The sequence below is a fragment of the Anolis carolinensis genome, chromosome 3 (assembly GCF_035594765.1).
Source record: "Anolis carolinensis isolate JA03-04 chromosome 3, rAnoCar3.1.pri, whole genome shotgun sequence".
NCBI lineage: Eukaryota > Metazoa > Chordata > Lepidosauria > Squamata > Dactyloidae > Anolis > Anolis carolinensis.
Genome location: NC_085843.1, coordinates 99,666,103 through 99,692,241, shown reverse-complemented (window position 1 = coordinate 99,692,241; position 26,139 = coordinate 99,666,103). Strand labels below are relative to the sequence as shown.

At 39.4% G+C, this 26,139-nt stretch overlaps 1 protein-coding gene across 2 annotated transcripts; it reads right to left on the bottom strand.

Moving 5' to 3' along the window:
• Positions 1-632: 632 nt before the first annotated feature.
• On the bottom strand, positions 633-26,116 carry vegfd (vascular endothelial growth factor D). Of its 2 annotated transcripts, XM_003218858.4 has the most exons (7): positions 25,975-26,116; positions 11,361-11,571; positions 8,753-8,943; positions 7,295-7,443; positions 5,794-5,891; positions 4,179-4,374; positions 633-1,255 (listed from the first exon to the last, which is right to left on the bottom strand). In XM_003218858.4, exons 1-7 carry the CDS (start codon positions 26,056-26,058, stop codon positions 1,129-1,131), a joined length of 1,056 nt encoding a protein of 351 aa, XP_003218906.1. In that variant the 5' UTR covers positions 26,059-26,116; the 3' UTR covers positions 633-1,128. The 2 variants fall into 2 exon arrangements, with proteins under 2 accessions (XP_003218906.1, XP_062831319.1); XM_062975249.1 differs by lacking the exon at positions 633-1,255 and having other exon boundaries at positions 4,215-4,374; positions 5,772-5,891.
• Positions 26,117-26,139: the final 23 nt, after the last annotated feature.

Sequence of the window (26,139 nt, the reverse complement as noted above, 5' to 3'; positions counted from 1 at the left end):
TATGTACATACTTTAATTAACTGATTTCTCTGTGAATCTGACCATAGAAGGTATACACGATTCTATAGCATTGGAGATTTCTGGATGCAAATTTTGTCCATTTAATTTTACAACATTGTTTATTTTAAAGAAGGGGTGGTAGTATATATGTAGCAGCTCTTCTTTGTACCAAAACCTCTTGTAGAATTTCATGTACAGGTTGATTATTCCCTATTCAATCTGCTTCAGACCAGAAATGTTTTGGTCTTCAGATTGTTTAAAATTTTTCTATCTGTGTTTGCATATAGATACATAATGAGATATCTCAGAGATGGGACCAAAGTCTAAATGCACATTTCATTTATATTTCATATACACCTTTATATACATAGTCTGAGGGTAATTTTACACAAAATATTAAAAGTATTATGCATGAAACAAAATTTGTGTACACTGAACCATCGTAAAACAAAGTTGTCAGTATCCCAGCCATCTATGTGGACAATTGCAGATGTTGGTGTATTTAAGATTTTGGAATTATGGAGAAGGGAGGTTCAACTTGTACATAGAATGGCAGTAACACTAATACCTGTGGTTGCCATTAACTCTTTCTGATATAGCCTTGTATTAATCATTATATATAGCAATACACATCAATAATCAATGCCTTTATTACCTATATACATTTTAAATATGTCACACCAGGCAGTAGTTCTACAATAAATCCAAATATTAAAAAGAAACATGAACAGTAGATCAAATATTCAGTGCTCATTGTATTTGAGAAAGGAACTTTCACAAGCCTAAAAATGTTACCCTAAAGGCATATCAATGGACAGATTTCAGCATTTCCAAGCTGCAGAGGGACAATTCTCTCTATTTCAGCCACACCAATTTTTCCCCCAAACAACAGCAGCAGTTGATTTGGTTCCTTTTAGAGGCTCTTTACAAAGTAAAAATTTATTTTTGTAGCCGAGGTCTGTGTCTAAATGACAGCATCCTTGCAGGTCCAACTTTTTAATGATGAGGATGTTGTGTTTCTATCAGTACAGTCAACCATATAGCCATGATTACTATTATTTAAAAGCCAGTGACAGAAAAATACTTTGCAAAGCAGTGTGGTACTTGATACAGGAGATAAAAGCTCAGCTAAGGGTTTTCTCTGCTTTGGGACCCATGTGGGACTCTTCCTCCCCTCAGGCAACGGCAGTGCCTTGAACATGTTGGTCGAGTAGTTGGACACATTCTGGACTGGAATGGGCATTTCTCTTCACAACTGTTTAAAGTCAAGAAAATAAAAGAAATGAGAAAAGAAGCATGCAATATCATCTGAATAAAATTTAAAAACTCTACATGTTATTGTTTGGGAAGAGATGTAACCTATACTCCTTATTCCATTTGGTAAGGTAGACTCTCACAGTTGTTTGTCTGGACTTATGAATGGTTCATCATTTGTTTTTACACTTTCAGGGCCCATCCAGACAGGCTTTTAACCCAAGACCTGCCTTGGTTTTACCAGAGGCGTCCAAATTACGCCTCTGGTAAAAAATGACTTAATTTGAGACAAAGCAAGTAAACCCTTCAAATTAATTAGATACCTGGTAAGATCTTGATCTTATCAAAGATCTGGGTCAAAGATCTGGATCTGGGTCAAAGATTAGGCTGTGTGGACCTAATCCGCACAGCTGTCTTGGTTTGTTTCAGGCTCCATGAGCCTGGAAACCAAGAGGGAATCCACCCCTTCCCCCAACTCCCCCCCCCCCCAAAGCTCTTAAAAATTAAAATTACCCAGCTGCCATTAAGATACTGCTGGAGTCCTCCTGGCACATATAAATGATGTGCCAGGAGATGTAGGGGGAGCTATTGTTCCCCCCCCCCCCCCCACACACACACACACTGTCTCCTGGTGCATCATTTCTATGCACCAGGTGGATTTCAGCACTACCTTAATGGCAGCTGGGTAAGTTGTTTTAATTTTAAGAGCTTATTATGAGGGGCTTCTGGGTGTCTGAGTGCCCTCCTGAAAGTTATCGGGATGGCATCTAGGATTCCCCCTGTTGTAGCCCAGCCTCCATCTGAGCTGTCAGGTGAGCCTGAGGTTGGCCCCATTCAGCCTGTGATTGTCCCTGCATCTGCCTTGTCAGAGGTGCAGCCAGAGTCTGTTCTCCCACCTGCCTTGACAGAGGACTCTGGGTTTGGGCCTGAGTTGCAGCCAGAATTTGTTCCAGTGAATTCTGGAACCAGAGAGAGAATGGTTGCAAGCAGGCAGCTTGAGCTGCATTCCTCAAAGCAGTCAAGGTCGGATTTCCAGGTGTCAGATGAACATTCTAGTTTGGATGTAGGAACTGATAAAGTGGGGAGAGATAATGAGCTTGACAGGAAGAGAGTGATAACTCAGTTGAGAACAGGAGAGTATCAGGAGGAGTATAATGAGCAACCTTCTCACGGTATGGGACCTTGAATTTCCCATAAGAAGCCTTGCTTTCTCTGTTACAGCCAGAGGTGGTAACATTGCTAATTCAAGAAGGAAGTTATTTGCTTCATGTGTATTTCTGCTGCTTTGTATCTTGTTTCAAGTTCCAGCCTTGCTTGCTCCTGTGTTTCCAGTTGATTTTGCAGTTCAAATTTGTGTTCCAGCCAAGACCTTTGCCTTGTGTTCCAGCTGAGACTCTTGTTGTGTGATCCAGCTTGGACTCTGTATCTTGGACTAAATATGGAGTCTCATTCCTGCATTCCAGTGTACTTTCCTGTGTTTCCAGTTTAATTCATGCCTTGGATTAATCTTTGAAACTCTTGTTTGGACTATTAGTGATATCTTTCGTGGGGCTTACTTTAATATCCAGTTTGGACTATGTTCTTTGAGTGATTTTTATAGACTCTTGCTTCAGGTTTATCAAGTACTTTGTTCTTGTGGATTTAAACCCATTTTATTGCCTCTGAACTTTAATGTGCTATTGCTTGCATATAATCTTCAATAAACAGCTTGTTTGCTTATATTCTGGGGCTCCAGTGTGGTTTTGAGGTGCCTAAGCAACCTAGGGGTGCAACACCCCCTCCCCCGGGAAAGTATGGGTTTTGGAGGGAAGTGTGGGGATTAAAAACCGCACCAAAGAGGGTATCTTATACTCACTTCAACATGCATTTAAGTGAAGTCTGGAAGTGCCCCCAGTCTTCATTCCCCACTTGCATTAAAAAGTTCACCTAACAAGTTTTACAATTCCGGTTTTATTGCAGACATGGCTTGGGTCCATGATACTTCAAATACTTTTTCTTCCCATATACACCTGTCCTGTTCATTGAAATCTGAAGAGTATGGTTTTTTAAAAAAATGCTTCAGTAGCATAGGTGTATCTGATTGTGATAAAGGAAAGAGACTTCTTTGGAGCTATGAAACTCCTCATCTGAGAGAATTAATTTGCTCCCTCTATTTTGACTTCCTGCATCCTAAGGGTACATCTGCACTGTAGAATTAGTGCAGTTTGGCCCCAGTTTCACTGACATGGCTCAAAGAATTGCGAGATATATAATTTGGTGAGGTTCCAGCACTATTTGGCAGGGAATGCTAATGATTTTGTAAAACTTCAACTCCAAGACTTTGTATGTATGCGCGTAACTTGCTTCAATTAATGATCCATGTAGATACTATAACAATTTTCCTCATCCTTGTACTCTCCAGATATGTTGGAGTGCAAATTCCAACATTGCCAGATGACAGATCACTATTGTCTCCAACACATCTGAGCAATTTTAGGTAATGGAAGACTGTTCTACAAAGAGTATTCTTATTCATTGGCATTATTTAGCATGTGGGAATCTTCTTTCAGCAAGGGCTGGAATCAGTTTTAGGTAAATTTTAGGGAGCAAAGCCAAAAACAGAAGATAAAAAACAAAAACAGCAGCATATTTTGGCTTAAAGCTCATATGGTCAGTAATTAAGTCTTAGGAGAGGCTCTTCAAAGTACTAGAATTGAAAGCTGTGGAAATAATGGAAAGTCGTCGTCATAATCAAACAATGATGTTATGGGAAAGCAGTTACAGCCATTTGGGCCAGATTGGGTTGGGGAAGATTTAGCTTTAGGGCCTGAGGTTTCACACCCAATTTAACATGAAGTCCAGCTTGGAGAGAGAAATTGGTCAGGAACACAGTCAGTCATGGATCAAGTAGGCTGTTTGAGTTTGAAAGCTAATGAGGAGCTTACCTGCATGTTTCTGCATTAAATGTCTTGTGTTTCTGAAAGCAGCTTTCTTGGCTCTCTGTGCACAAGTAACAGCTACAGTTCTCTTTGTTCTGAAATAAATTCCCAGAGCACTTCCATTTACAGATGCACTCACAGTTTTCCTCATCAAAGTCCATATTTGGTGCACACATTGCAAGTTCAGCAAGTGAAGGGAGGCCTGGCATAAAATACATGTTTTTAGGAGAGAGAATGTGAGAAAGATTTATAAGCAACTTGCTCCCCAGCCCACACAAAAGCCCTTTGCAAAATGTTGGCCATTCATCACACTGGCAAAAGTTATAGAAGTCAGCTGTAAATCCAAGATAATATCCTGTGAGTCTTGGATTAATGGAGAACACCACACAACCTATCCACAGATAAACAAACTGCAAAATCTATAGCAGAAATAAAATTTCAATTTTCATAAATAAATAACTAGAGCTGAGGGAACCACAGCTTCAAAATAATATAGTATACATTGCATTAAGAATGGCTATTGTGTTGTCTAAGGCTATCATGCCCGGAATCATTGGGTTGCTGTGAGTTTTCCAGGCTATATGGCCATGGCTATTGTAATAGTAATGAACCCAGAGTATTACTATAGCCATGCATATTGTTTCAATTTGGCCGAATCCAAAGAATTTTAGCATGCCCAGAGGGAAGTTTGAGGCTCTTTGTACAGAAGTTCACCAATGACATATCACAAAGGCATTTTTAGACATCTTTGTCTCAAAGGAGTTTTGTTTTCTACTGGGGGATGGGGTCTACTGGATGATGGATAGATCTACAGTATACAACATAAATATTTTTAGAACATAATAATAAGAATGTAATAATAATAAGAATATATATCACCTAGGAAAGAAATATGAGGACATTTCCCCACAAATTAGAATTTTTCCCTCTGAAATGAAAGTTTCCTTCACATTTCTAGCACCACAATAACTTAAATCTTCAATTGAGTATTTAGAAATAGAATGTATGCATCCAAAGAAAGGAAATGTAAACATAATTCTTGATGTAAATTATCTTCATTGTCTCAGTTTCTCTAATGTTAGAAATCTAAGGACAGAAGGAAAATTTTATTTGGGGAGAAAAGTTGCTACTCTTGGGCAATGCCCTAATGATGTCCCTCCTCCATGGATACATCCTAGGTAGGCTTATGCTGCACCTCCACTGTAGAATGAGTGCAGTTAGAGAGTACTTTAACTGGCATGGCTGAATGCTTTGGATTTATGGGAGCTGTAGTTTTACAAGGCCGTTAGCCTTCTCTAAGAGTGCTGCTTCCCCACCAAATTATAACTTTCATGATTCCATAGCATTGAGCCATTGCAGTTAAAGTGGTATCAAACTGCATTCTTTCCACAGTGCAGGTGCACCCTTGGACATCTGGTACTAACCTCAGTACTCACATTGTGGACATCACAACTGCCAGAATTCCCCAACCATTACAGCTACATGATTTCATACTATTTTCTCAGGTTTGTGCACCAGGCTTCCTTGTTATGAGAAAGACCACGAACAAGAAACACAAACAATCTAGGCCAAGAGAATTTTTGTCATTTTATGAAATACTTGTTAGGTATGTTGTATCCACCTTCCTTTCTTCCAGGATGGTCTTTGTCAATAATGCATTCACATTTACTGCTATCCCAAATCCATCCTTCATGACACAATCTGTTTATGTGGGGGCAGCTGGATGTAAACAAGATACAAAGCAAACAATTTTAGAACAGAATGAGAAAGTAGATCATATTTAAGTACATGCCACCTGGCCCATGAGATTTAGCTCATCCTCCTGCCTGTGCTTGTCCTACTAAGATATATTTTGTGCATGGGCATCAGGAATATTACCAAGTAAGCAAAATTGCACAGTGCAAGGTGACTGCTAACTTTCTGCATAAAACAGCAACAGTATAACACACCTGTGAATTTTCCTTGTAAGTGTGCTCTCTTGATTAGAGTAACACTCCATCAGATTGCATCTACACTATTGAAGTAATGCAGTTTGATACCACTTTTTACTGCCATGACTCAGTCAATGGAATGTTGGGAGTTGTAGTTTGTGAGGCACCAACACTCTCTGAGGAGGCTAAAAACCTTGTATACAGCTTACATGATTCAATGCATTGAGCCATGGTAGTTAAAGAGGTATCAACTCTATTGCAGTGTGTAGATGAACTCACAGCCAAGAGGTGGCCATCAGTCAATGTCAAGGTGCATCAGAATAACAAATATAGAACAATGTTATAGTCATATTTCACTCAAGAGGCATAATGAATATCCACAAAACTTTATGTGGGGTTTAATGGGATTCTGGAAGGAGCCTAAATAGCAGCTAAGACCCCACATCAGAGACTATTGTGCATAACATTATGGTGCTGGACATATGCTGTTGATCTACAACCATGCTAGTAAATTGTGACAATGCCCCATGGAACATCTCATACATAATGAGGGTTCCCATTGCACAATGGGACATATTGAGAAATGGTCGCGTTTTTGGCTCTGCATACACAATGGTCCCAATGGCATAGCTATGCCTGCACTCTCTTCTTAAGAAAACATATGTTGTGCAATGGCATAATTCAACTATACGTTATCATAAATGGGTTTGCAATGATGTAAATTTCCGTCAGAATGGTAGCTAATGTTCCCAAGCGCTGGCAGTTTCTGTCCATGCCTAACTTTAGGATCATTTGACAAGAAGCCTCATTACCATCAAAAGGACAATTCGGGGAACTGCTAAGTCATCAAACTGGGGCCTCCAACTACATTCCAACATCCTGCTGTTTCTTAATTTGCCACAGCTGCCTTTGTCAATTTTGACTTTTTGTGTGTGGGGGGGACCTCCATAAATATTAAAGACGCCAGAGTAATTAAAAACTGCTGTTAGAAGAAGAGATGTCCTTATACTGCATTTTTCCCAAGTAGGCATTGCTCCTTCTTTAGAATATTGAGAAATGCTGACCTTTTATATATACACTAAGAAAATCATATTTAACTAATGCACACAAATTACAAACAAAAATATGGTTAATTGTTATTCTTTTTTTCTAAGTAGAGATACAAAAAGAGGGGGAAAATGACTTTCTTACCGATCGTCCTCTGGATCCTGAACAGATCTTCGTATAACAGAATATGATTGGCGCTGAATATTTGTTAGGCACATACATCCTGTGTGGTTTGCAATTTTGACTTCAATTGGGTCTGGCACATTTGTTAAAGGTACAGAAATCTCAAAGAGCTGTGAAGTTGAGAAATAATACATTTTGTTATTCTTGTGACTATAATAATAGTCAGGTATTCATCCCCCTTACATTTCATGTGTATTCATATTCATAATTTCATATTCAGAATGCTTTATTTATGAATATAGTCCTACAATTCAGTATTTGGACATGTAGTAGATATTCATCCAAGAATTGTGGTGGCCTTATAGCTTTCTGGAGCTGTGCTGCCACCACATCTTAGGACATTTGTTGGAAGGCATGTACTTCCCCTTTCATACTAGCATTATGATTGTTACCTTAATTATCAAATGGGAAATTGCGGGGATGGGTACATATGTTTGAGTGACAAACTGTAAACAACTGTGATTGGTATTTAATTTATAATGCTTAATAACATCACCAGAGGCTGTCCCTAGATCTGAAACCTCAGGACCAGAGATGATCCTGAACAGGCAACTCTAATTGGCATAAATGGAACACACTTATTTGCTATATAAACAGTTAACAGGGTTGTATCTTTGGAAAACTTGTGAAAGTGACTGTCTTTCAGACTAAATACTTGAGCTGTAAATTTAGAGATAATAGTAGGTAACTAAACAGGGCTGTTGTGAATAGTGAGCTACAAATAAAGGGCCCTTTCACAAATGTTAAAGTGATGACTAAATTACCATGCATCAGTATCTGGAACATTTTACAGGTGTTAGATGCAGCAGATGTTACTAAGATTCAGGCGGCAATCTTTTTGGTAAGGACCATTGCTCAATGGTAATGCACATCCTTTATATGCAACATCTTCAGATGTTGTATTCTTCAGATGCTATATACTACATGTCTCATCATACACTGTTCATTTATTTATTTACAGCATTTATATTCCGCCCTTCTCACCCCGAAGGGGACTCAGGGCAGATCACATTGCACACATAAAGGCAAACATTCAATGACATAACATAGAACAGAGACAGAGACAAGATGCAGGCACGGGCTGACCTCGAACTCATGACCTCTTGGTCAGAGTGATTTGTTGCAGCTGGCTTGCTTTCCAGCCTGTGCCACAGCCCGTAGGGTCCCATGTCAGGAGAAAGGGGAAATATTAAATAAATAAATCCAAAATAACAGAGTTGTGTGTGTGTGTGTTGATGTAGACAATGTTGAGCTAGATGGACTTTGCTTAAAATAAAACAGCTGTAATGTAGATTTGCTTGGGAATGAGTTATAATTCTGCTGAGTTAAATGGGACTTCTTCTAAAGAAACATGCACAGCATCAGATTCTTTGCCAAGGCACTGTGTAGCTGCCAGAGAGCAGAAAGTGATTGAAATACCATTTTGGACACATAAGAGGTGCTAGTGTTCATACAGCTGAGGTTCTCTTCATTGCAGCATCCTCCACATCTGTAGACATTCACACAAGGAGGCTTGAAGAACTTATTGGTGCCTGCACCCAACTCTTTAGCCACTTCTATACAGGTTTCCCGTGGCACACACTGAGTCCTTTGCCACTCCTCATCTATAACTGGAAAACAAAAGCCATTCTCAGCACACCAAGAGTCAGAATTGGAGACCCAAATAGGTCTGCAGCATTATTCACAACTGTGAGATGTGCTTTGACAGGAAACAAGCATTGAACAAGATCCTACATTAGGAGATACATTTCTGTCATATGGTTGTGTCTCTGGATGTATCTCCTCCCAAAACCACCTTTTCTTTTGGCAGCCACTCGATGTTGGTTGAGAGCAGAGGAAGCAGTAGAGACATCAAGTTATTCTTCAGGAACGTCTCTGAGATTTGTAGTAAAACCCTGTGGATGTTATTTCTGTTGTAACACACTAATGGAATGCGAACCATATCTTAAACCAAGACATGGTATCTGTATTGCTGCATTATGGAATACATCTTCCCAGAAGTCCAATCAGCCATACATTTCCCCAAAACTTGGAAATATTACTATATCAGACAACAATCCCTTGCCACACTCTGGACTCTACACAGATATATATTCTTTCCTTTCCTTACTTAGTTTATCCATACTTCACAACCTCTGAGGATGCCTGCCATAGATGTGGGTGAAACGTCAGGAGATAATACTTCTGGAACATGGCCACACAGCCCGAAAGACATACAGCAACCCTCCAATCCCTGCAGTTCCTCAGACCCTATTTTCCCAGTCCATACTAACCACTGCTTAACACAGCAGAGCCATTGAGAATACCCTACCTTTACTGAGCTTTATATGCTTAGATTGCTTCCTAAACTTTTTTACACTTCCAAAAACTTTGGAATTTTGTCAAGACTTCTTGTTAAGCAGGGGTGTCCAATACCTTACAGTTTAGAAAATAGCATCCCCTAGAAAACAGGAGAACCATTTTTTCACATCACCGCCAAGCATTTTAAGCCCAGGAGACATCTTTTTAAAAGAAAAGAAACAGGAAGCCACATTTCACCATTCTAAGTCTTATGTATGAATTCTGCCTATTTGGCTAGGTGAGAGTATGTTTACCATACTATCCCAAAATTTCACAGATGAAAACTAGGATGTGTGTGGTCAAGAATCATCAGAGTGCAGTTAGGATGCCTAATACAACAGATGAGAAGCTGCCACTTTGCATCAGTAGATTCACGTTTCATTGATCCAATGGAAATTCTGTGGCCCACTGAAAGCTGTTGGGCTGCAATTCCCAGCATTCTTCTCCATTGGCTGTTCTGGCTAGAACCATTGTGAGCTGCAGGACCAAAGCACCTTTGGAGCCACATGATTCCCAGCCATGGTCTAGTTCTTCCTTGTTTTGCAATTATATTCTTTAAAGTCTCTCCTGCTACCCAGCAATGTCCAGCCTAATGAGGTGTTTTATATCAGGATACACCTAATTAAATAGGAATGTTAAAGAAGAAATAAATATTTCTTCAAACTGTTTGTTTCTGTAGTTCTCCTTTTATTTATGTTTGTGGATTAGCATGTGCTGCTGTTGGTACATTCCTTGGATGGTGATTTCTAGATGCTTGTTTCCTGTTTGAATCCCTTCCTTCTTTACAGAGTGAGAAAATGTCTATCGAACAAAAACAGTTTTGAGCAAAAACAAAAAAAAATCCACATTGCTCCAATTAACCCTTCCTCCATTGTGCAGGTCATACTCTGTCAAAAGATGGCTGCTGAAAATACAAACTACCTATGTACTAGAGTAGAGTAGAGCAGGAAATAAATGGACGAGTTGCAGTTAATCTGAGGTGTGTAACCATAACAGTACCAGAAATCACTTTTATATCAGGGTTTTCATAAACTACTAAATAATAACACAGAAAAACCTGAAGTAATTAGAGCCCCTTCTACACTGTCAGAAAATATAGTTTATCAAAGCAGATAGTCCGCATTTTCTGCTTTGAACTGGATTGTATGCATCTACACTGCCATACAATCCAGCCCAAAGCAGATAATCTGGATTTTATATGGCAGTGTAGAAGGCGCCTAGATTGTCCAGGTAATTCTATGATATATTTCTACTGGAAGTTACCATAGAGTTGGATTGGAAGACCTAGAAAATTCCTTGAGAAGATACCTCACCAATGCAACCCTTTGTTAACTTCTCATAGAAGCTATTTATTTCAGCAGGGTTTGCTATTATACATAATTTCCTGTTTCCATGATCAGGAATGCATTCCCTGTGGATACAGGGGTCATACAGTACTTGTGAAATGAAGAAATCCTTGGGGTATAAGAAGTGACTTGGGGATATTAAATAGAGGATGAGCACTGTTGACTTCTAGTACTCAACAGAAATTCCTATTATTAAAATGATTTATGTCTTCTGCACTAGGATTATACAGGTGGCTCTCTTTGTTTTAATAAAAAGTCAAAGTATATTCCACAAGTTTGATATCTACCCAGCCTTACTTTAGAGGAAACAAAACAAAATCCATCATCAACTTTGCACCTACCTTTAAGCATCTCAATATCATAGAATGCAGCTGCAAATCTTGTGGAGCGGTGTGAGGCAGATCTTGAATCCAAGGCAGCTACACTCTTGAGTTTTAATCGGCACTTCCACAGCTTCCAGTCCTCAGAGTGGGTAATTCGAAGGAGCTCTTCTAAACTAGCCGCCTTCCTAATCTGTTGTTCTGACCACTCCAAGGCAGAAAGTGCTGTTCTCTGAAAAGATGGGCAAACCACATAAGTTAGGAGTAGATCACCAAATATTGTCAGGGTAGCTCTGTTCATTCTGAGTTGACTAAACAATCGAATAGAGATAGGCAATGGAATAAAGAGGTTGGGTAACCAGCCTTAAAATCAAAGAAACAACAACAAAAACTAACCTCAGATTAACAGAAATGTTTAAGAGTAGATTTAGGATGTATCTACACTGTCCTTTATCCCAGGATCTGATCCCAGATTATCGTCTTATCCCAGGTTATCTGGCAGTGAATTCCAAAGGTTTAAAAAAATGTAGACTGCTTTTGTGTCACTAAAATAGTCTATTGGAAAATATTGAGTAAATCAAAATAATTGGACAATAAGGGGCATATTCATTTAGAAACACCTTTTGCTATGTTTTCTTATAGTTTAACAAACACAACTAGGGGTTGGTAGAATTTACCTCTGAATAAAAATGCCAAGGACTACAGTGTTGAATTGTAGCATTAAATTTTACTGGAATAACATGGTTGAATTAAATCATAGGCACATCTGGGGAGGAAAAAAAACTTATCTACAATAATACACTTTCACAGCAACATGAATTACCAGGCAAGGAAATATAATTAATAGAACAAGTGTTAAAATGTTGAACTCACATATGAATGTACATAAAGCACCAGTAAATATGTCATATTTCCCATTTCTATGTATAGTTGTGAAAGTTAGACAGTGAAGAAAGCAGATAAGAACATTAACTAATTTCAAATATGGTGATGGTAAAGATTTTTATGGATACAGTGAACTTAAAAAGACACTGTAGAATTAATGCACCACTTTAACTGCCATGGCTTAAGGAATCATGAGAGTTGCGGTTTTGCTAGATCTTTAGTCTTCTCTGCTAAATTTCAGAGCACAAAACTACAGCACCCATAATTCAAAGCATTGAAATTTAATATGATACTTTAATTACATCTTAAGCACAGATAGGGAAGGAAGTTAAAGTGGTGACAAACTGCATCAAAGCTACAGTGTAGGTGTACTCTAAATGGGTTCTAGAGCAATCCAGTGTGAATTCTCCCTAGAAGCCAAGATGACTAAACTGCGACTTTCATACTTTAGTCGTTTCATGAAAAGACATGACTCACTAGAAAGAACAAAGTGGAGGGCGGTAGGAAAACAGGAAGACCCAGATGGATTTACTCAAGGAATCAACAGCTGCCCTAAGTCTGCAAAATCTGAACAAGAGATTATAATAAGGTGACTTGGAGATTTCAAATTCATGGGGTTGCCATAAGTTGAAGTCAACCTCACAGCAATTAACAACAGTATGCAAGAAAAATACAATAACTCAGTAGCTTTCATATTAGACAACACAGCAATTAGAAAGCTAGATAAGAACTTTGTTTATCAATAAGAGGAAACCCCTGATTCTAATCAAATACAATTGTGCTGTCAAATGTTAGTTAGGGACTCAACTACATTGCAATACCTACATAGATGTGACTTAGAGCAGAGTTGTCCTGCAGATGACAGTTCTCAGCAGCCTTAACTTGCATGTCCCAAGATAAAGAAACTGGGATTAGATGCCTAACTGTATCTGAAGAGCTACAAGTACCTCATGCCCACCGTGGCATAGATGGAGTGTAGCGAGGCCAACTCTCTCATATTTCCCAGGGGAGCTTTTGCAAATAAATAATAATAATAATTCACTGTCTGATAATACACAAGACATCATTTTGTGTATTAATACCCATTCCATTAACATTTGTTGGAGTCCAACATTAACATCTGGCATATGTTAATTCCATTAACATATGCCACTAAAATGTGCAAAATTTGTAACTGAATTTCCTTTAAAATTAATAGCTGAAAGCTGGACACCCTACTGAGGAGCTATCACTGAGTAAGCACTGCCATGTGAGGTATGCTCACAGGTTACACCACATGCTTGTGGTACCTTGGTTACCCTTCTCCAAGGCACCACAAGCTCAATATAGCAGGTATAAGCAATCATCTTTCAACATTATCCTTGATGTGTTTTATATTAGAGTGTGCTCTTCAGTGCACACATTCATATATGCACACAGGACTTTTCTTTTTGATTAAAACAATTGGGATACTCATATGTGCAGAACATGTAATATAGCATACATGCAGTAGCACGCATGCAGTGCCCTCTTTGTAGAGTTCACATGGCTAATAAGTAAGACTTTCTAAGAATACATGTGTTTTTGGGAGAGGTGCAGGGGCTATCCTCTAGCCCTTTGGATTCCTCCCAGATTTCAAGTCCCTCAAGGAAGCTCTGCTGCTTACCGGTGGGGAGGGGAAGGAGGGGAATACAACTCAGAGAAGGAAGGTGCAGTTAGTTTGATCTCTAAGGGGAAAGAATGGAAGAGTATGCACCATCTGTGAGTGCACCATGCTTCTTTGCCCTCCAAGTTGAGACCGCATGCTTCTTCTTTATCTGAATTGCTTCCCCCTATTTTCCTCTGCAGAGATGGCTCTGTGAACTTAACAGTTTCTGGGACAGGGTAGGGTACAAAGAGCTTACATAACTGAGACTCTTGGCTAAGATGTCTGGTGCAGAATAATTGCATATGCATGCAAGTCTTATACACATGCCGTAAGGATGCTTCCAGATGATGCTTCCATTGTATCATCACCCTGCCACATTTACAGATATTTAGGAGAGGGGAGGATACATGGACATATGTCTTCCAGTCATGCACTCACATTGATTTTTCTGTCCTTTCTACAGAGAACCCATTAAAGACAAACAGATACAGAAATCATAATTTGCCTTCAGATTCCCAAAGACACATGCAACAAATATACTACTCACAATGAAAATACTATTTGATTCCCCAATTGACTAATTATTATTATTTCGTGTCAAAAGCATTGCATAACAAGATACATTTTAAAATGATGGAAAAAAGGACTAATGAGAGTATTAGATCATATGCAATATTATCTATGCCTTTGTTTAATTTGACTTAGTATATAAGAAATAAATATAGAAGAGTTAAATTCATTTGGCATACCCTGAAGAACCTTCAAATTAAAAAAAAATCTTTTTGTAGAATCATGAAAGACTGGCAACCATTGATGCAAAACAACAATATTAACCAATGCCCCTTTTATCTAATTCTAATATTCTACAGTAATATGATGTGCACCTAATTACCAAAACTATATCTGTAGCTCCCATATTTATGTGGTCATCATGCCCAGACCAGCAATTAAAACTTAAACTGCTGACTTTAAAGCCAGTCATGAAACAAATGTTTTTTAAATAGCAGCAGCCAAAAAGTTGAGCCCACACACAAATAAAATCCTTATGCTGCAGAATTTGATAAGCCTTGCAACACAGTGAATGTTTTCTTGTACCTCATATACATTATATGCATTGTTTGTGTGTGTGTATGTTTACTCTTCCACTGTTCAATGTGACTACTGGCTCTTAAGGTAAATTTCAGGAGTTGAGACAAGATGAATGTGTTAATGTGAAGAATCCACATTGTCTACATCATTATTTAATACATATTCTTTTGCAATTCTTACACAATTATAGAAACACTGTAGCAAAATAAATGTGACTAGAGCCAGGGCTGTAGTTTCCAGGGGGCAAAATCAATAAAGCGATTTTATTAATTGTGTCAGAAGAGACTTGAGAGTATATTGCAAGTTGCTTCTGGTGTGAGAGAATTGGCTGTCTACAGAGATGTTGCCCAGGGGACACCCGAATGTGTTACCATCCTGCTGGGAGGTTTCTCTCATGTCACTGCATGAGAGCTGACAGATGGGAGCTCACCCCATCTCACGGATTCGAACTGGTAACCTTCAGGTCAGCAACCCAATCTTCAGGTCAATAGTCTAGCCAGCACAAGGGTTGTACCCATTGCACCACCGCGGCTCCTGAATAAAGCAATTGATTGATTTATATCTCACCTTTTTTTCAAAAGAAGGACTGACAGTGGCTTACAGAATAAAATGAGATGAGATATCACAAATATGAGATACACAGAAGAACCTGTAGCATTTCAAAAAACACTAGTAGAATTTGGCTGCAAATAATCCCTTTCTGCGACTATTTGCAGATGGATTCTGACAGAATACTGATGGCATGGGGCAAACGTCATGTGATGGGACCCGTTCAAAATCATTCTCAAATACTCTCAGCAACAGAGAATTTCCTAATGTCATAAAGTCCCCAGATACCAACTCAGGCTGTATTTGCTGCCTCACCACACTAGAGCTTAGATCCACTTTAAATCCGGTTTCTGCCTCCTGCAGAATTTTGGGGTTTGTAGTTTGGTGAGGCCAAGGACCTGTCTGGCAGAGCTATTTAAAGCCCACTCCCTAAAGTGGATTTAAAGTGGATCCAAGTTCTAGTGTGATGAGGTCCCTATACACTGCCCTCACTGCCCTATATCCCAGGACCTGATCCCAGTTTATCTGTATATTCCAGATTATCTAGCAGCGTAGATTCATACAATCCAGTTCAAAGCAGATAATCTGAGATCAGATACCCCAACATCTTAGAATCATAGAGTTGGAAGAGACCTTGTGGGCCATCCAGTCCAATCCCCTGCCAAGAAGTAGGAAAATTACATTCAAAGTACCCCCGACAGATGGGCATCCAGGCTTTGTTTAAAAACCTCCAAAGAAGGAGCCTCCACCACAGTCCGGGGCAGAGATTTCCACTGCTGAACAGCTCTCATTGTTAGGAAGTAGCAGAACATTTCAGTTGGACATATACAACTGGACATATCAGTTGCAGAACACTTCCGCCATTTTCAGCAAGGTTTTATGTCCAAATAAACTGGCTTTTGGTAAACAGACTTATTGCTTTCATACGTCAACACTGACTACTGTAAAGATCTGAAAAATCTGTGTGCACCCTTTAAAAATGTAGAGTAAAAGTTATGGCTTGAAATAGAAAATGTTTCTATTACATTGTCTCATTATTTTTTTAAAAGAATCAGCTGACATAACTTTCATTATCTCCTGTTTGTGAATTGCAACCTTAGAAGCAGGACAGCAATCAAGGCTGATGAACATCTTAGCATCTATACAACATGAGGACTAAATTGGCATTTTATTAAATGTTTGCAATAAAGCACCATCGCAATTATAACTATATATGCCACGTCATTTAAAAAAGTCAATCTTTATCTAAAATATGTATTAAAGAGCATTACTTATAACCCCCAAATTGTGCAGTTACCATTCATTTCAAAAGTAGGATTATACAATATTTAAAATTCCCCTAATGTCTTAATTTGCTACCTGTATTAGAACTACAAGTCAAATTACATACACAATTATATTTCTTATGAATTCTGAAGTTGCAAATTACATGAACGAAAACTGTCTTAGCTAGATAAAGCTTTCCTAGTTCTCTTTTCAATGAGATAATTTAGTCAAGGATAGTTTTGATCATATTTATATGATCTTCCTGCATTAAAAAAAACACATTGTGCAGGATAAAAGTCTGAAATAATTAGGCTTCTTTGAGGATTTACTGGAAAGCAATGGCATTCCTTCAGAGAAATGAACAGGACTTTTCTGGAATATTACAACCAGAGTTCTTAAAATATAAATTTGGATATAAATGGAAGCATATTAGTCACAGAAGCAATAGGAATATGTTATTGTGTGCTTTCGAGTCTTTTCTAACTTTTCTCTCTCTCTCTTAGGTGACCCCTCGTTGTCCGAGTATGATTGTCTTCCAGGTGTAGTGTCCTGACGGTGGGTAGGTGACTGTAGAGCCCTATTCTTGACCCACATGTTCTTCCACAGTGAGGACATCGGTTTCCGGTTGGAAGGCGGTCCTGATTAGGGTTGGCTTGACGCACCTTCCTCTTGACATGTTTCTCCCTTTCATCCTCTATTCGTGCCTCTTCAAATTCCACAGCACTGCTTGTCACAGCTGACCTCCAGCTAGAGCGCTCAAGGGCCAGGGCTTCTCAGTTCTTGGTGTCTATGCCACAGTTTTTAAGGTTAGTTTTAAGCCCATATTTTAATCTCTGTTCCTGTTCACCAACATTCTATTTTCCATTCTTCACTTGGGAGTATAATAGATGCTTTGGGAGATGGTGATCGGGCATTCAGACAACGTGGCCAGTCCAGCAGAGTTGATGGTGTAGGAGCATTGCTACAGTGCTGGTTGTCTTTGCTTCTTCCAGCATGCTGACATCTGTCCCCCTGTCTTCCCAAGAGATTTGCAAGATGCTTCGGAGGCAATACTGATGGAATCGTTCCAGGAGTTGAGTGTGCAGAACCTATCACAAAGTATTTTGGCAAGATTTCTTCAGAATGAAAAGTGTTAGTTGTCCAAGGTAATCTAGTGGCTGATTCAAACCCTGTACTCTGAAATCTGGCAGCAGGCAATAAAGTGTTTATTGACAACATGTATACACTTTACACAGCTTGTTAATCCTTATTGAAAGCCATATTTTGCATAAATCACATAATGACTGGGATAATGTTTTGTAGCAACCTTGTAATGATGTATTGGCTTTACTTCTAATTCTTGTATTTTTTTGTTGCTGGATGAAAATCCATTCCCATTTCTCACATTAATTTCACAAACAAAAACAAAACATGACAGCTTCAAGTTAATCAGTTGTTTTGGCCTGCCAATTAGTTCATTGCCTGGAAAGTAACCTTGATGGGTGGCCAATAGGCTTGATCGATCCATGAAAAATTTGATTCTAAACTCGTTTCAAAACTAGAGGGGGCAGTTTTTCGTTTTTGTTGCTAATAACGAATTTGGCCCCCAAAATTTTTCGAAATTAACGAAAATTCGTTATTTTCTAAATTAATTCGTTAATGGCGGACGCGCATGCGCGGTGGCCCAAAAACAGCCCGAAGGGGGGGGACTTAGGGGGCTCTCCCGCCCTCATTTTTTGAGTGATCTTCTTCAAACTTGGTACAGTGATAGAACACATTTAACACTGATAGCTCACCAAAATGTGGAACGTTTCCCTTATCCTCTGATTTTTGGCAAATTTTCATAGCTTTTATAATAAACCATTTTTTAATAGTTGCAGAAATCTGTTCCTGGTTTGAAAGTCTTATTTCCTGTTAAATTGGGTTGTCTTTACTGTGAAAGTCATTGTTCTACTTCAGAAACTTTGTTTTTGTGGCTGAAACTTTGTTAAATTGGTGTGTGTGTGATATATATTGTGTATATATATATATATAGTCCCTGCTTGTGTGTGGGTGTGTGTGTGTGTGTGTGTGTGTGTGTGTGTAGGTAAAGGTAAAGGTATCCCTTGACATTAAGTTCAGTCATGTCTGACTCTGGGGGTTGGTGCTCATCTCCATTTCTAAGCCCAAGAGCCAGTGTTGTCCATAGACACCTCCAAGGTCATGTGGCCGGCATGACTACATGGAGTGCCATTACCTTCCCAGAAACACCCAGAAAATGGGAATTCCAGACAGGAAACAATCAGGGCCAGCTAATACCTCCCAACAAAGGATTCCCCCAGGTAGGAAGCAGCCAGGCTTTGAAGCTGCAAGGCTATTCAATGCTAATCAAGGTGACCAATTGCAACATTCACACTTGCCTCCCACAGACAAGAGTTCTTTCTCCCACCCTGGACCTTCCACAGATATATAAACCCCACTTGCCTAGCTTCGCACAGATGTCAAAACCTCTATGTCTGCCACAGATGTGGGTGAAACGTCAGGAGAGAATGCTTCTGGCACATGGCCATAGAGCCCGGAATACATACCACAACAGTGTGATCCCGGCCATGAAAGCTTTCGACAACACAACCACAGTATCCATTCAAGTTCATGTAGCGTGGTATGGACTGGAGACCTGTATTGGGGGGAGGGAGGGTGCGAATCTGGGCCCCTGGGAGCAGCCGAGGACGGGCCTGGCCCACACCCCCTCGCATCCCGGGCCTCTTCCTCCTCACCGCCGGGCCCCTCTCGGTCTCTCCAGGCCTGAGCTGAGGCGAGGCGGCGGCGGCGGCCATTTCCCCCCTCCGTCTTCCTCCTCCTCCTCGGCCTCCTTCCCCCTCGCCCCCTCCCATTGGCTGAGCCTCCCATTGGCTGAGGGGCAAAAGGAAAGGAGTTTGGGTGATTTGCAAAAGCTTTTTTTTCTTAACGAAAAAAACGAAGAAATAAGAAAAAACGGCCTCTCGCGATTCGAAACCGCGATATCCAGACGTGTGGACAACCAAGGTTCTATATTGCTTCAAAACAAACGAAAATAACGAATTAATAACGGGTAACGGGAAAATCGAATTATTTGAGCAAGCCTAGTGGCCAACTGAGCTGAAAGGCTGGATATCAGAGATAGGCTCTGGAATGTGCATTGATGTACTTTCTTTTCCCTTAGGACTGACAAAATGGCATTGCAGTTAGAGCATTTTCACTAACAGCCCCTCATCTTCAGATAAGACATGCTCAACTTCCCCAGCACCTGTCCCTGAAACATCTGCCTAAGAGATGATAAGGCCGCAGTAACTGGGGACCTATTCCCACTGCAGTTATAATACTTGGATAGCACTTGTATTTGTAACCCAGTCTTTCTCAACATGATTTTCTCCATATATGTGGGACATAGGGTGACACTTATTACCAAAAAAAGAGAGAATATTCATCACCAAAAGGATAGGAGAGGACACTGAATACATGTGTTTCTAGATGGATACCTGTAAATAATTTAACTGACTGAGTAAGCTATGGCCCTGCTCCGTTCATAGTCCAGGAACTACTGATAGGCAACAACAGGACCCCTGCTCTCCATTTAAAAAAAATATTTTTCTTTAAACATGAGAACCCAGGCTTGGATATTGAATTAGGACTCTGGAAAACCAGGTTTTGAATTCCTGCTCAGTTATGGAACCCACTGCATGACCTTGACCAAATCACATCCAACCAAGGCAACAACAAACCTTCTTTGAAACCCTAATAACAGGAGCACCATATGCTGGAGTCAACTTGAAGTCACATAACGACAAATCTTTAAACACAGTAACTAGACTTTTTAAAATTTATTTTGTGTCAAAAGCATTGCATAAATAAGTTTTAAACTGATACAATAAAAGGCTCATAAGCTGCTAAATAGTTTTAGACCAAAAATGGGTAACAGTGACTGCATTGTATATAGCTTTAAACAGTTTTTCCTCTGTGCATGAGGCAGGGCATGGTGGGCAAGAATACAGATGCTGAGTTGTTTGTTCTGCTCCACAGTCGCACAAGGTGGACAATTCTTTGAGTGCAATTTTGCCAGCTTGTCTTTTGATCTGCCAACTCCACTTCTTAGTCTGTTCAGGGGCTTTCAAGTTGCCCATTCTTGGTTTGTCCCTTGAAGAAGACCTTCGAGAGCATTCATCCAGTTGGAATTGCCTGATTTTGGTGCCCACAGAGATATTCTTGCTGCTGCTGGAGGAAGATTTAAAGGAGTGGTGGTTCTCATGAAACTTTTCCTTTATTTGAGTCTACTGGGAGGAAGTTGATAGCAATACAGTGGGTGGCTTTCACAGTGTTCAACCTTATTTCTCCGGCAATTTGCAGTAACTTCCCATCGCATATCAGGAGGGGCAATGCGAGCTAGCTTATAGAGTCTATCAACAGGTGTAGGTTTAAGACATCTTGTGATTATTCTACATGTCTCATTCAGTGCTATATTCATCTTTGTGTGGGCAGATTTATGCCAGATGGGGCAGGCATACTCAGCAGTTGAGTAAGACAAGGCCATGGCTGATGTTCTTATTAATTTTGGGTAAATAGTAACTAGACTATGATGGTTATAGTCCAAGACATCTGGAGGATGAGCAGTTTAAACTAAGGATGCACTTCCTTTTAGAAGTTGCTGGACTGAAATGCCACTGTCATTGATCAATGGCTATTCTAGTTAGGATTTGCAGTCCAACAATACCCCAAATGGTATCCCTTAGCTTAATATTAGGGTTCCAAAAATTGTCAAAAGTGAACGTTTTCTTAATGTTACCTAGTGGCTGCTTCAGATATTTTCACGAATCTGTTGTGCAGTGCCCCCAGTTTTTCTTCCTCTTTGCCTTTTTTCTTGCACTGTATGAGAAAGATGCTTCACCCTCAGTGCCTGTTGACTCTTCTGTCTCCCCAAAATGAGATATACATGGAATTGGGTTGCTGTGGGTTTTTTGGGCTGTATGGCTATGTTCTAGAGCATTCTCTCCTGACGTTTCACCCAAATATATGACAGGCATCCTCAGAGGTTGAGGTCAATTGGAAACTAAGCCAGTGCAGTTTATATATCTGTGGAATACATATGTATACATGGAACCTTCAAAAGCTGATATTCAAGCCTTCTTATTGTTGGAAATGGAAAGCCACATTTAGGTAGCATAGATCCAGCTAATATCCTTCATTTGTTTTGCCTTTTCTGTTGCTTCCCAAATAACAGTCTAAAGACTTTATCAGATGGAATGGGGGGGAAAGGGAAAGGCTGGGGAAAACAGAGGGAACCATCTTAATCTGTTCCCTCTTGCCTTTCCCTGTCTTCTGAGATGGCCAGTCATCCCATTTACTTACTGCATCTGTCCCCGCATTTTTCCCACTTTCAGATGCTTGGAATTGGGTAGCATTTGACTCCTGAAGATGGCTGCTATGCTCTGGTTTCATGTTTTAGAAACGGGTGTGATGGCCTCCATGGGACTTTCATGGGGCTCCATTTCCTAAGTGCATGGAAATGGAGCCTAGGAGCCATCTGATGAGTTCCTTAGGCCTGACTTTACTTCCTTATAGTTCAGTCATTTCTTTCTTAGAAATAGGGAGTCTAAATGTCATACCTTTGATCTTTCATATCTTTTCCTAAGAAATACCTTGCTCTTTGCTTAAGATGGTCTCTGATGCAGGACTTTAAATACAGGTTAAGTATCCCTTATCCAAAATGTTTGCTAATCCAAGTGTTTTGGATTTTGGACCTTTGGCCACATTTTGTAATACCTATATTTGTATATGCATAAATAATGAGATATCTTGGAGATGAGACCTGAGTCTCAACATAAAAATATTTTTGTTTCATATTCAGCGTATATACATAGCTTGAATACAATATTTTTAAATAATTTTGTGCATGGAAGAGTTTGTGTCCATTGAATCTTCAAAAACCACAGGTATCGCTATCTCAGCCATCCACATAGATGATTTTGGACAATTTAAGATTTTTCAATAAGAGATGTTCAACCTGCATCAGGTTTCATACAAATATTGTAAGAGTTCCTTCTACTACATGCTATCTGACATTTCATATGTAGGCTCCATTGATCTGAGCAACTGGTAGGAACAGTGTCTAAACCAGTGGTTCTCAACCTGTGGGTCCCCAGGTGTTTTGGCTTACAACTTCCAGAAATCCCAGTCAGTTTACCAGCTGTTAGGATTTCTGGGAGTTGAAAGCCAAAAACATCCGGTGACCCCAGGTTGAGAACCACTGGTCTAAACTGAGCAATGGTTTCTCTCCCTACTGATAGAGAGCACTTCTGGACAATTTTCAGCGATGCAGGGCAATGCAAAACCCAGGGTTTTGGGGGCAAGAATGATAGCAACATTTTTTCTCTATGGAGGCCAACTGGCTGGATTCAGTGAACAAGGACTTAACTGAACTAAATTTAAAGCTGTGAATTTTCTAGTCCAAATGCCACATGCAGACAGAGAGTGCCTTGGTTTTTATCATGCTAAATGCATGCTTGAACTTGCTAAATAGTTTAAAGAACTTGCTAAGGAGCCATTGCTAGCAGTTGGGAATCACTCCCAAATGCTTCAGAAAAGAACACAGACATCATACTTTTGTGGATTTTTAAATATTTTTATTGTGTTGTGTGAAACTAACATACTTTTGTAAGAGTATTTTTATGGTGTGGGTAAATGTCAGGAGATGTCCACTAAACTGCCACTATAGAAGTAATATAACTTATTTTGCAGCTCTTTCATGTAGCATAAAGATCTAGCCATATCTGGCCATCTGCTTAGTTCATAGACTAATTCACTGTCCATTGTATTATGTCAAAAAGAAGCTGTTGAGCTTTCCTGGGCTTTTTTTTTTTTAATAATCTGCCACTAAGAGAAGGTTCACAGTATGCTAGTCATCAGCTGCAACCTGATACCTGCTTATCTAGGAATAAGGAATCCTAGGTATGGTTTACTTTTAATGAGATAAGTATAGAAATGTAGTATCTGGAATATGTTCTAAATAATGTGAATTAAGAAGCCAATGGAGACAAAGAGTAAGTAATGATACCAAAACTGCCAGTGATTTTGCTACTATTTCTAAGTAGCCTTTGCTCATTCCTATGCAATTGAATCCTATGCATTATATTTGGACAATGAAATTTATTCCCAAGTAAGGACACCTAGGATTGCAAACTGAATCTGAATGACAGTACTCATAGAAGTTAAATGGAAATCATTTCATGGATAATAAGCCAAAGATGGCATACTGTAGCATGAAGAAATGATTACACACTTTCTTTTTTTAGATTGACCTACACTACTTCTCAGTGTTGCTTGTGGAATACAATTGTCATTATATCATTGTACCACATTAATGCCCAGTGGATTGGCCAATTTACATAAAAGCCAAATACTAATCTAATAGCAATTGTTTTATAAATGTGAACAGGACATGGTTGTCACAAGAACAAAATCCAGTTTGTCTGTTCTTACCATATAAACTTTTTATGTACAAATAGAAACTTTTGCTGAACGGTATGGTAATTTGAGAGCTTTCATGTGCAACTTCTGAGCTGCTCCAAGATAATTTTTTCCTACAGTTGAATCTTACATTTCTTTTTCTGGCTTATTGGTTATTATTGCATGTATATTATGCAACAGATGGGAAAATCAAGAAGATCGAGACTTTTCCAACATAGAAACAAATTATGCAAAAATAGAAAAAATTCCAGCACATTAGAAGATCCCATTGGGACCTAACTTTTTCAGGTATTTTTTCTGTCAAAGAATTCCTTAAGAATTTATTTTTTTCTTGCATAGACTAGATTGGTAAAGTGAATAAGAAATGTGAATAGAGATAGAAAGAATAAAATAAAAAATGTAAAGGAGGATCTGAATAGTTGAAGGAAGAGAATTAACAATAGATGACACAAACTGTGTATACAAATCTAATACTTTTCAGCATGGATCAGTGCAAAACACATGGTGAACACAGGACAAAAGAAGCAATATGCAGCATTAGACTCCTTTTTCAAGACAGGTAATGGTAGAAGGAATGGTGTTTAGAAAATTGTTACAAACATGTTGATTGTTAAAGTAAATTAACAGAAGATGTTACAAAACGTTTTAATACATTAGGTTCCTAAAAAGGATCCATTTGTCATCTAACATATCATCATGACTTGCCTCTTAATGGAAAAGATCCTCTGTTCAAAGGTGGGACTAGGGAATATCTCTAGAACAAGAGGAAGGAAAGTATGTTTCTCTCTCTCCTTCCCATTCCCCCAATTGTTTTATAGGTTCTCCTGACACACACAGCACCCAATAGTATAATTTAAGGGTAGAGCAAGCAGCTGCAAGGGGAAATCATTCCAAGTTGATTTGAATGCCACATCCAATGCCAGGAATGACATTCTGTTCAAGGGATGCTCCTGCCAGTGGAAGCAAACTCTGGGGATCAGCCAACATCTTTAAACGACCAATAGAACAAAACTATAGGGTGGAAATTGCTCCCATTGGAATATTGTTATCAAGCAATATTTAATCAAAAACTAAACAGCTACGTCCTGTTAACTGAGCCAGGATGGAACATTGGTCTCTGGAGCAAGTTTGGCCATGGAAAAGCACTGGGTGACTTGGGTAAGTTATACTCTCTCTGTCTCTGAGGAAGGAGCCCCTGGTGGCGCAGTGGGTTAAACCCTTGTGCTGGTAGGACTGATGCCTTGAAGGTTAGGTTGCTGATCTAAATGTTGCCAGTTCGAATCCAACCTGGGGACAGCATGGATGAGCTCCCTCTGTCAGCTCCAGCTCCATGAGAGAAGTTTCCCACAAAGATGGTAAAAACATCCAAACACACACACACACACACACACACACACACACACACATCCGGACGTCCCTGGGCAATGTCCTTGCAGACGACCAATTACCTCACTCCAGACATGAAAAAATATCCTCTAAGGCAAAAATTTCACTTATCAATCTCTCCAAGAAAACTCCACAATAGCACTGTTATGATTGGAAAGAACGCATGACTGAAGGCATATAACGACATTAATCTTGTTCTTCCAATAGAAGCAAAGCAAATAGCTAAATCTTTCTCACAAACATTTGCAGGTAATTTTCTTATTTGGATGTTTTGTTAGCTTCCCCCAAACAAACATATCTGTAGCCCTTTAACTGTTCACATAGGAGAATCCACATAATTTAAAATTGAATGATTATTTTAAAAATCCCACCTACCTTTACAGACCCATGTTCAGTTCCTCGCAGCAGATGTAGGTAAGACACAATGACTATGTTTACCACGATCCACGGCTTGTACATCCTTGTGTTTAGCAGCCACACTTCGCTACACAGTTAGTATCACACAGCTGGAAAAAGAATGGTTTCAAAATACATTTCTTC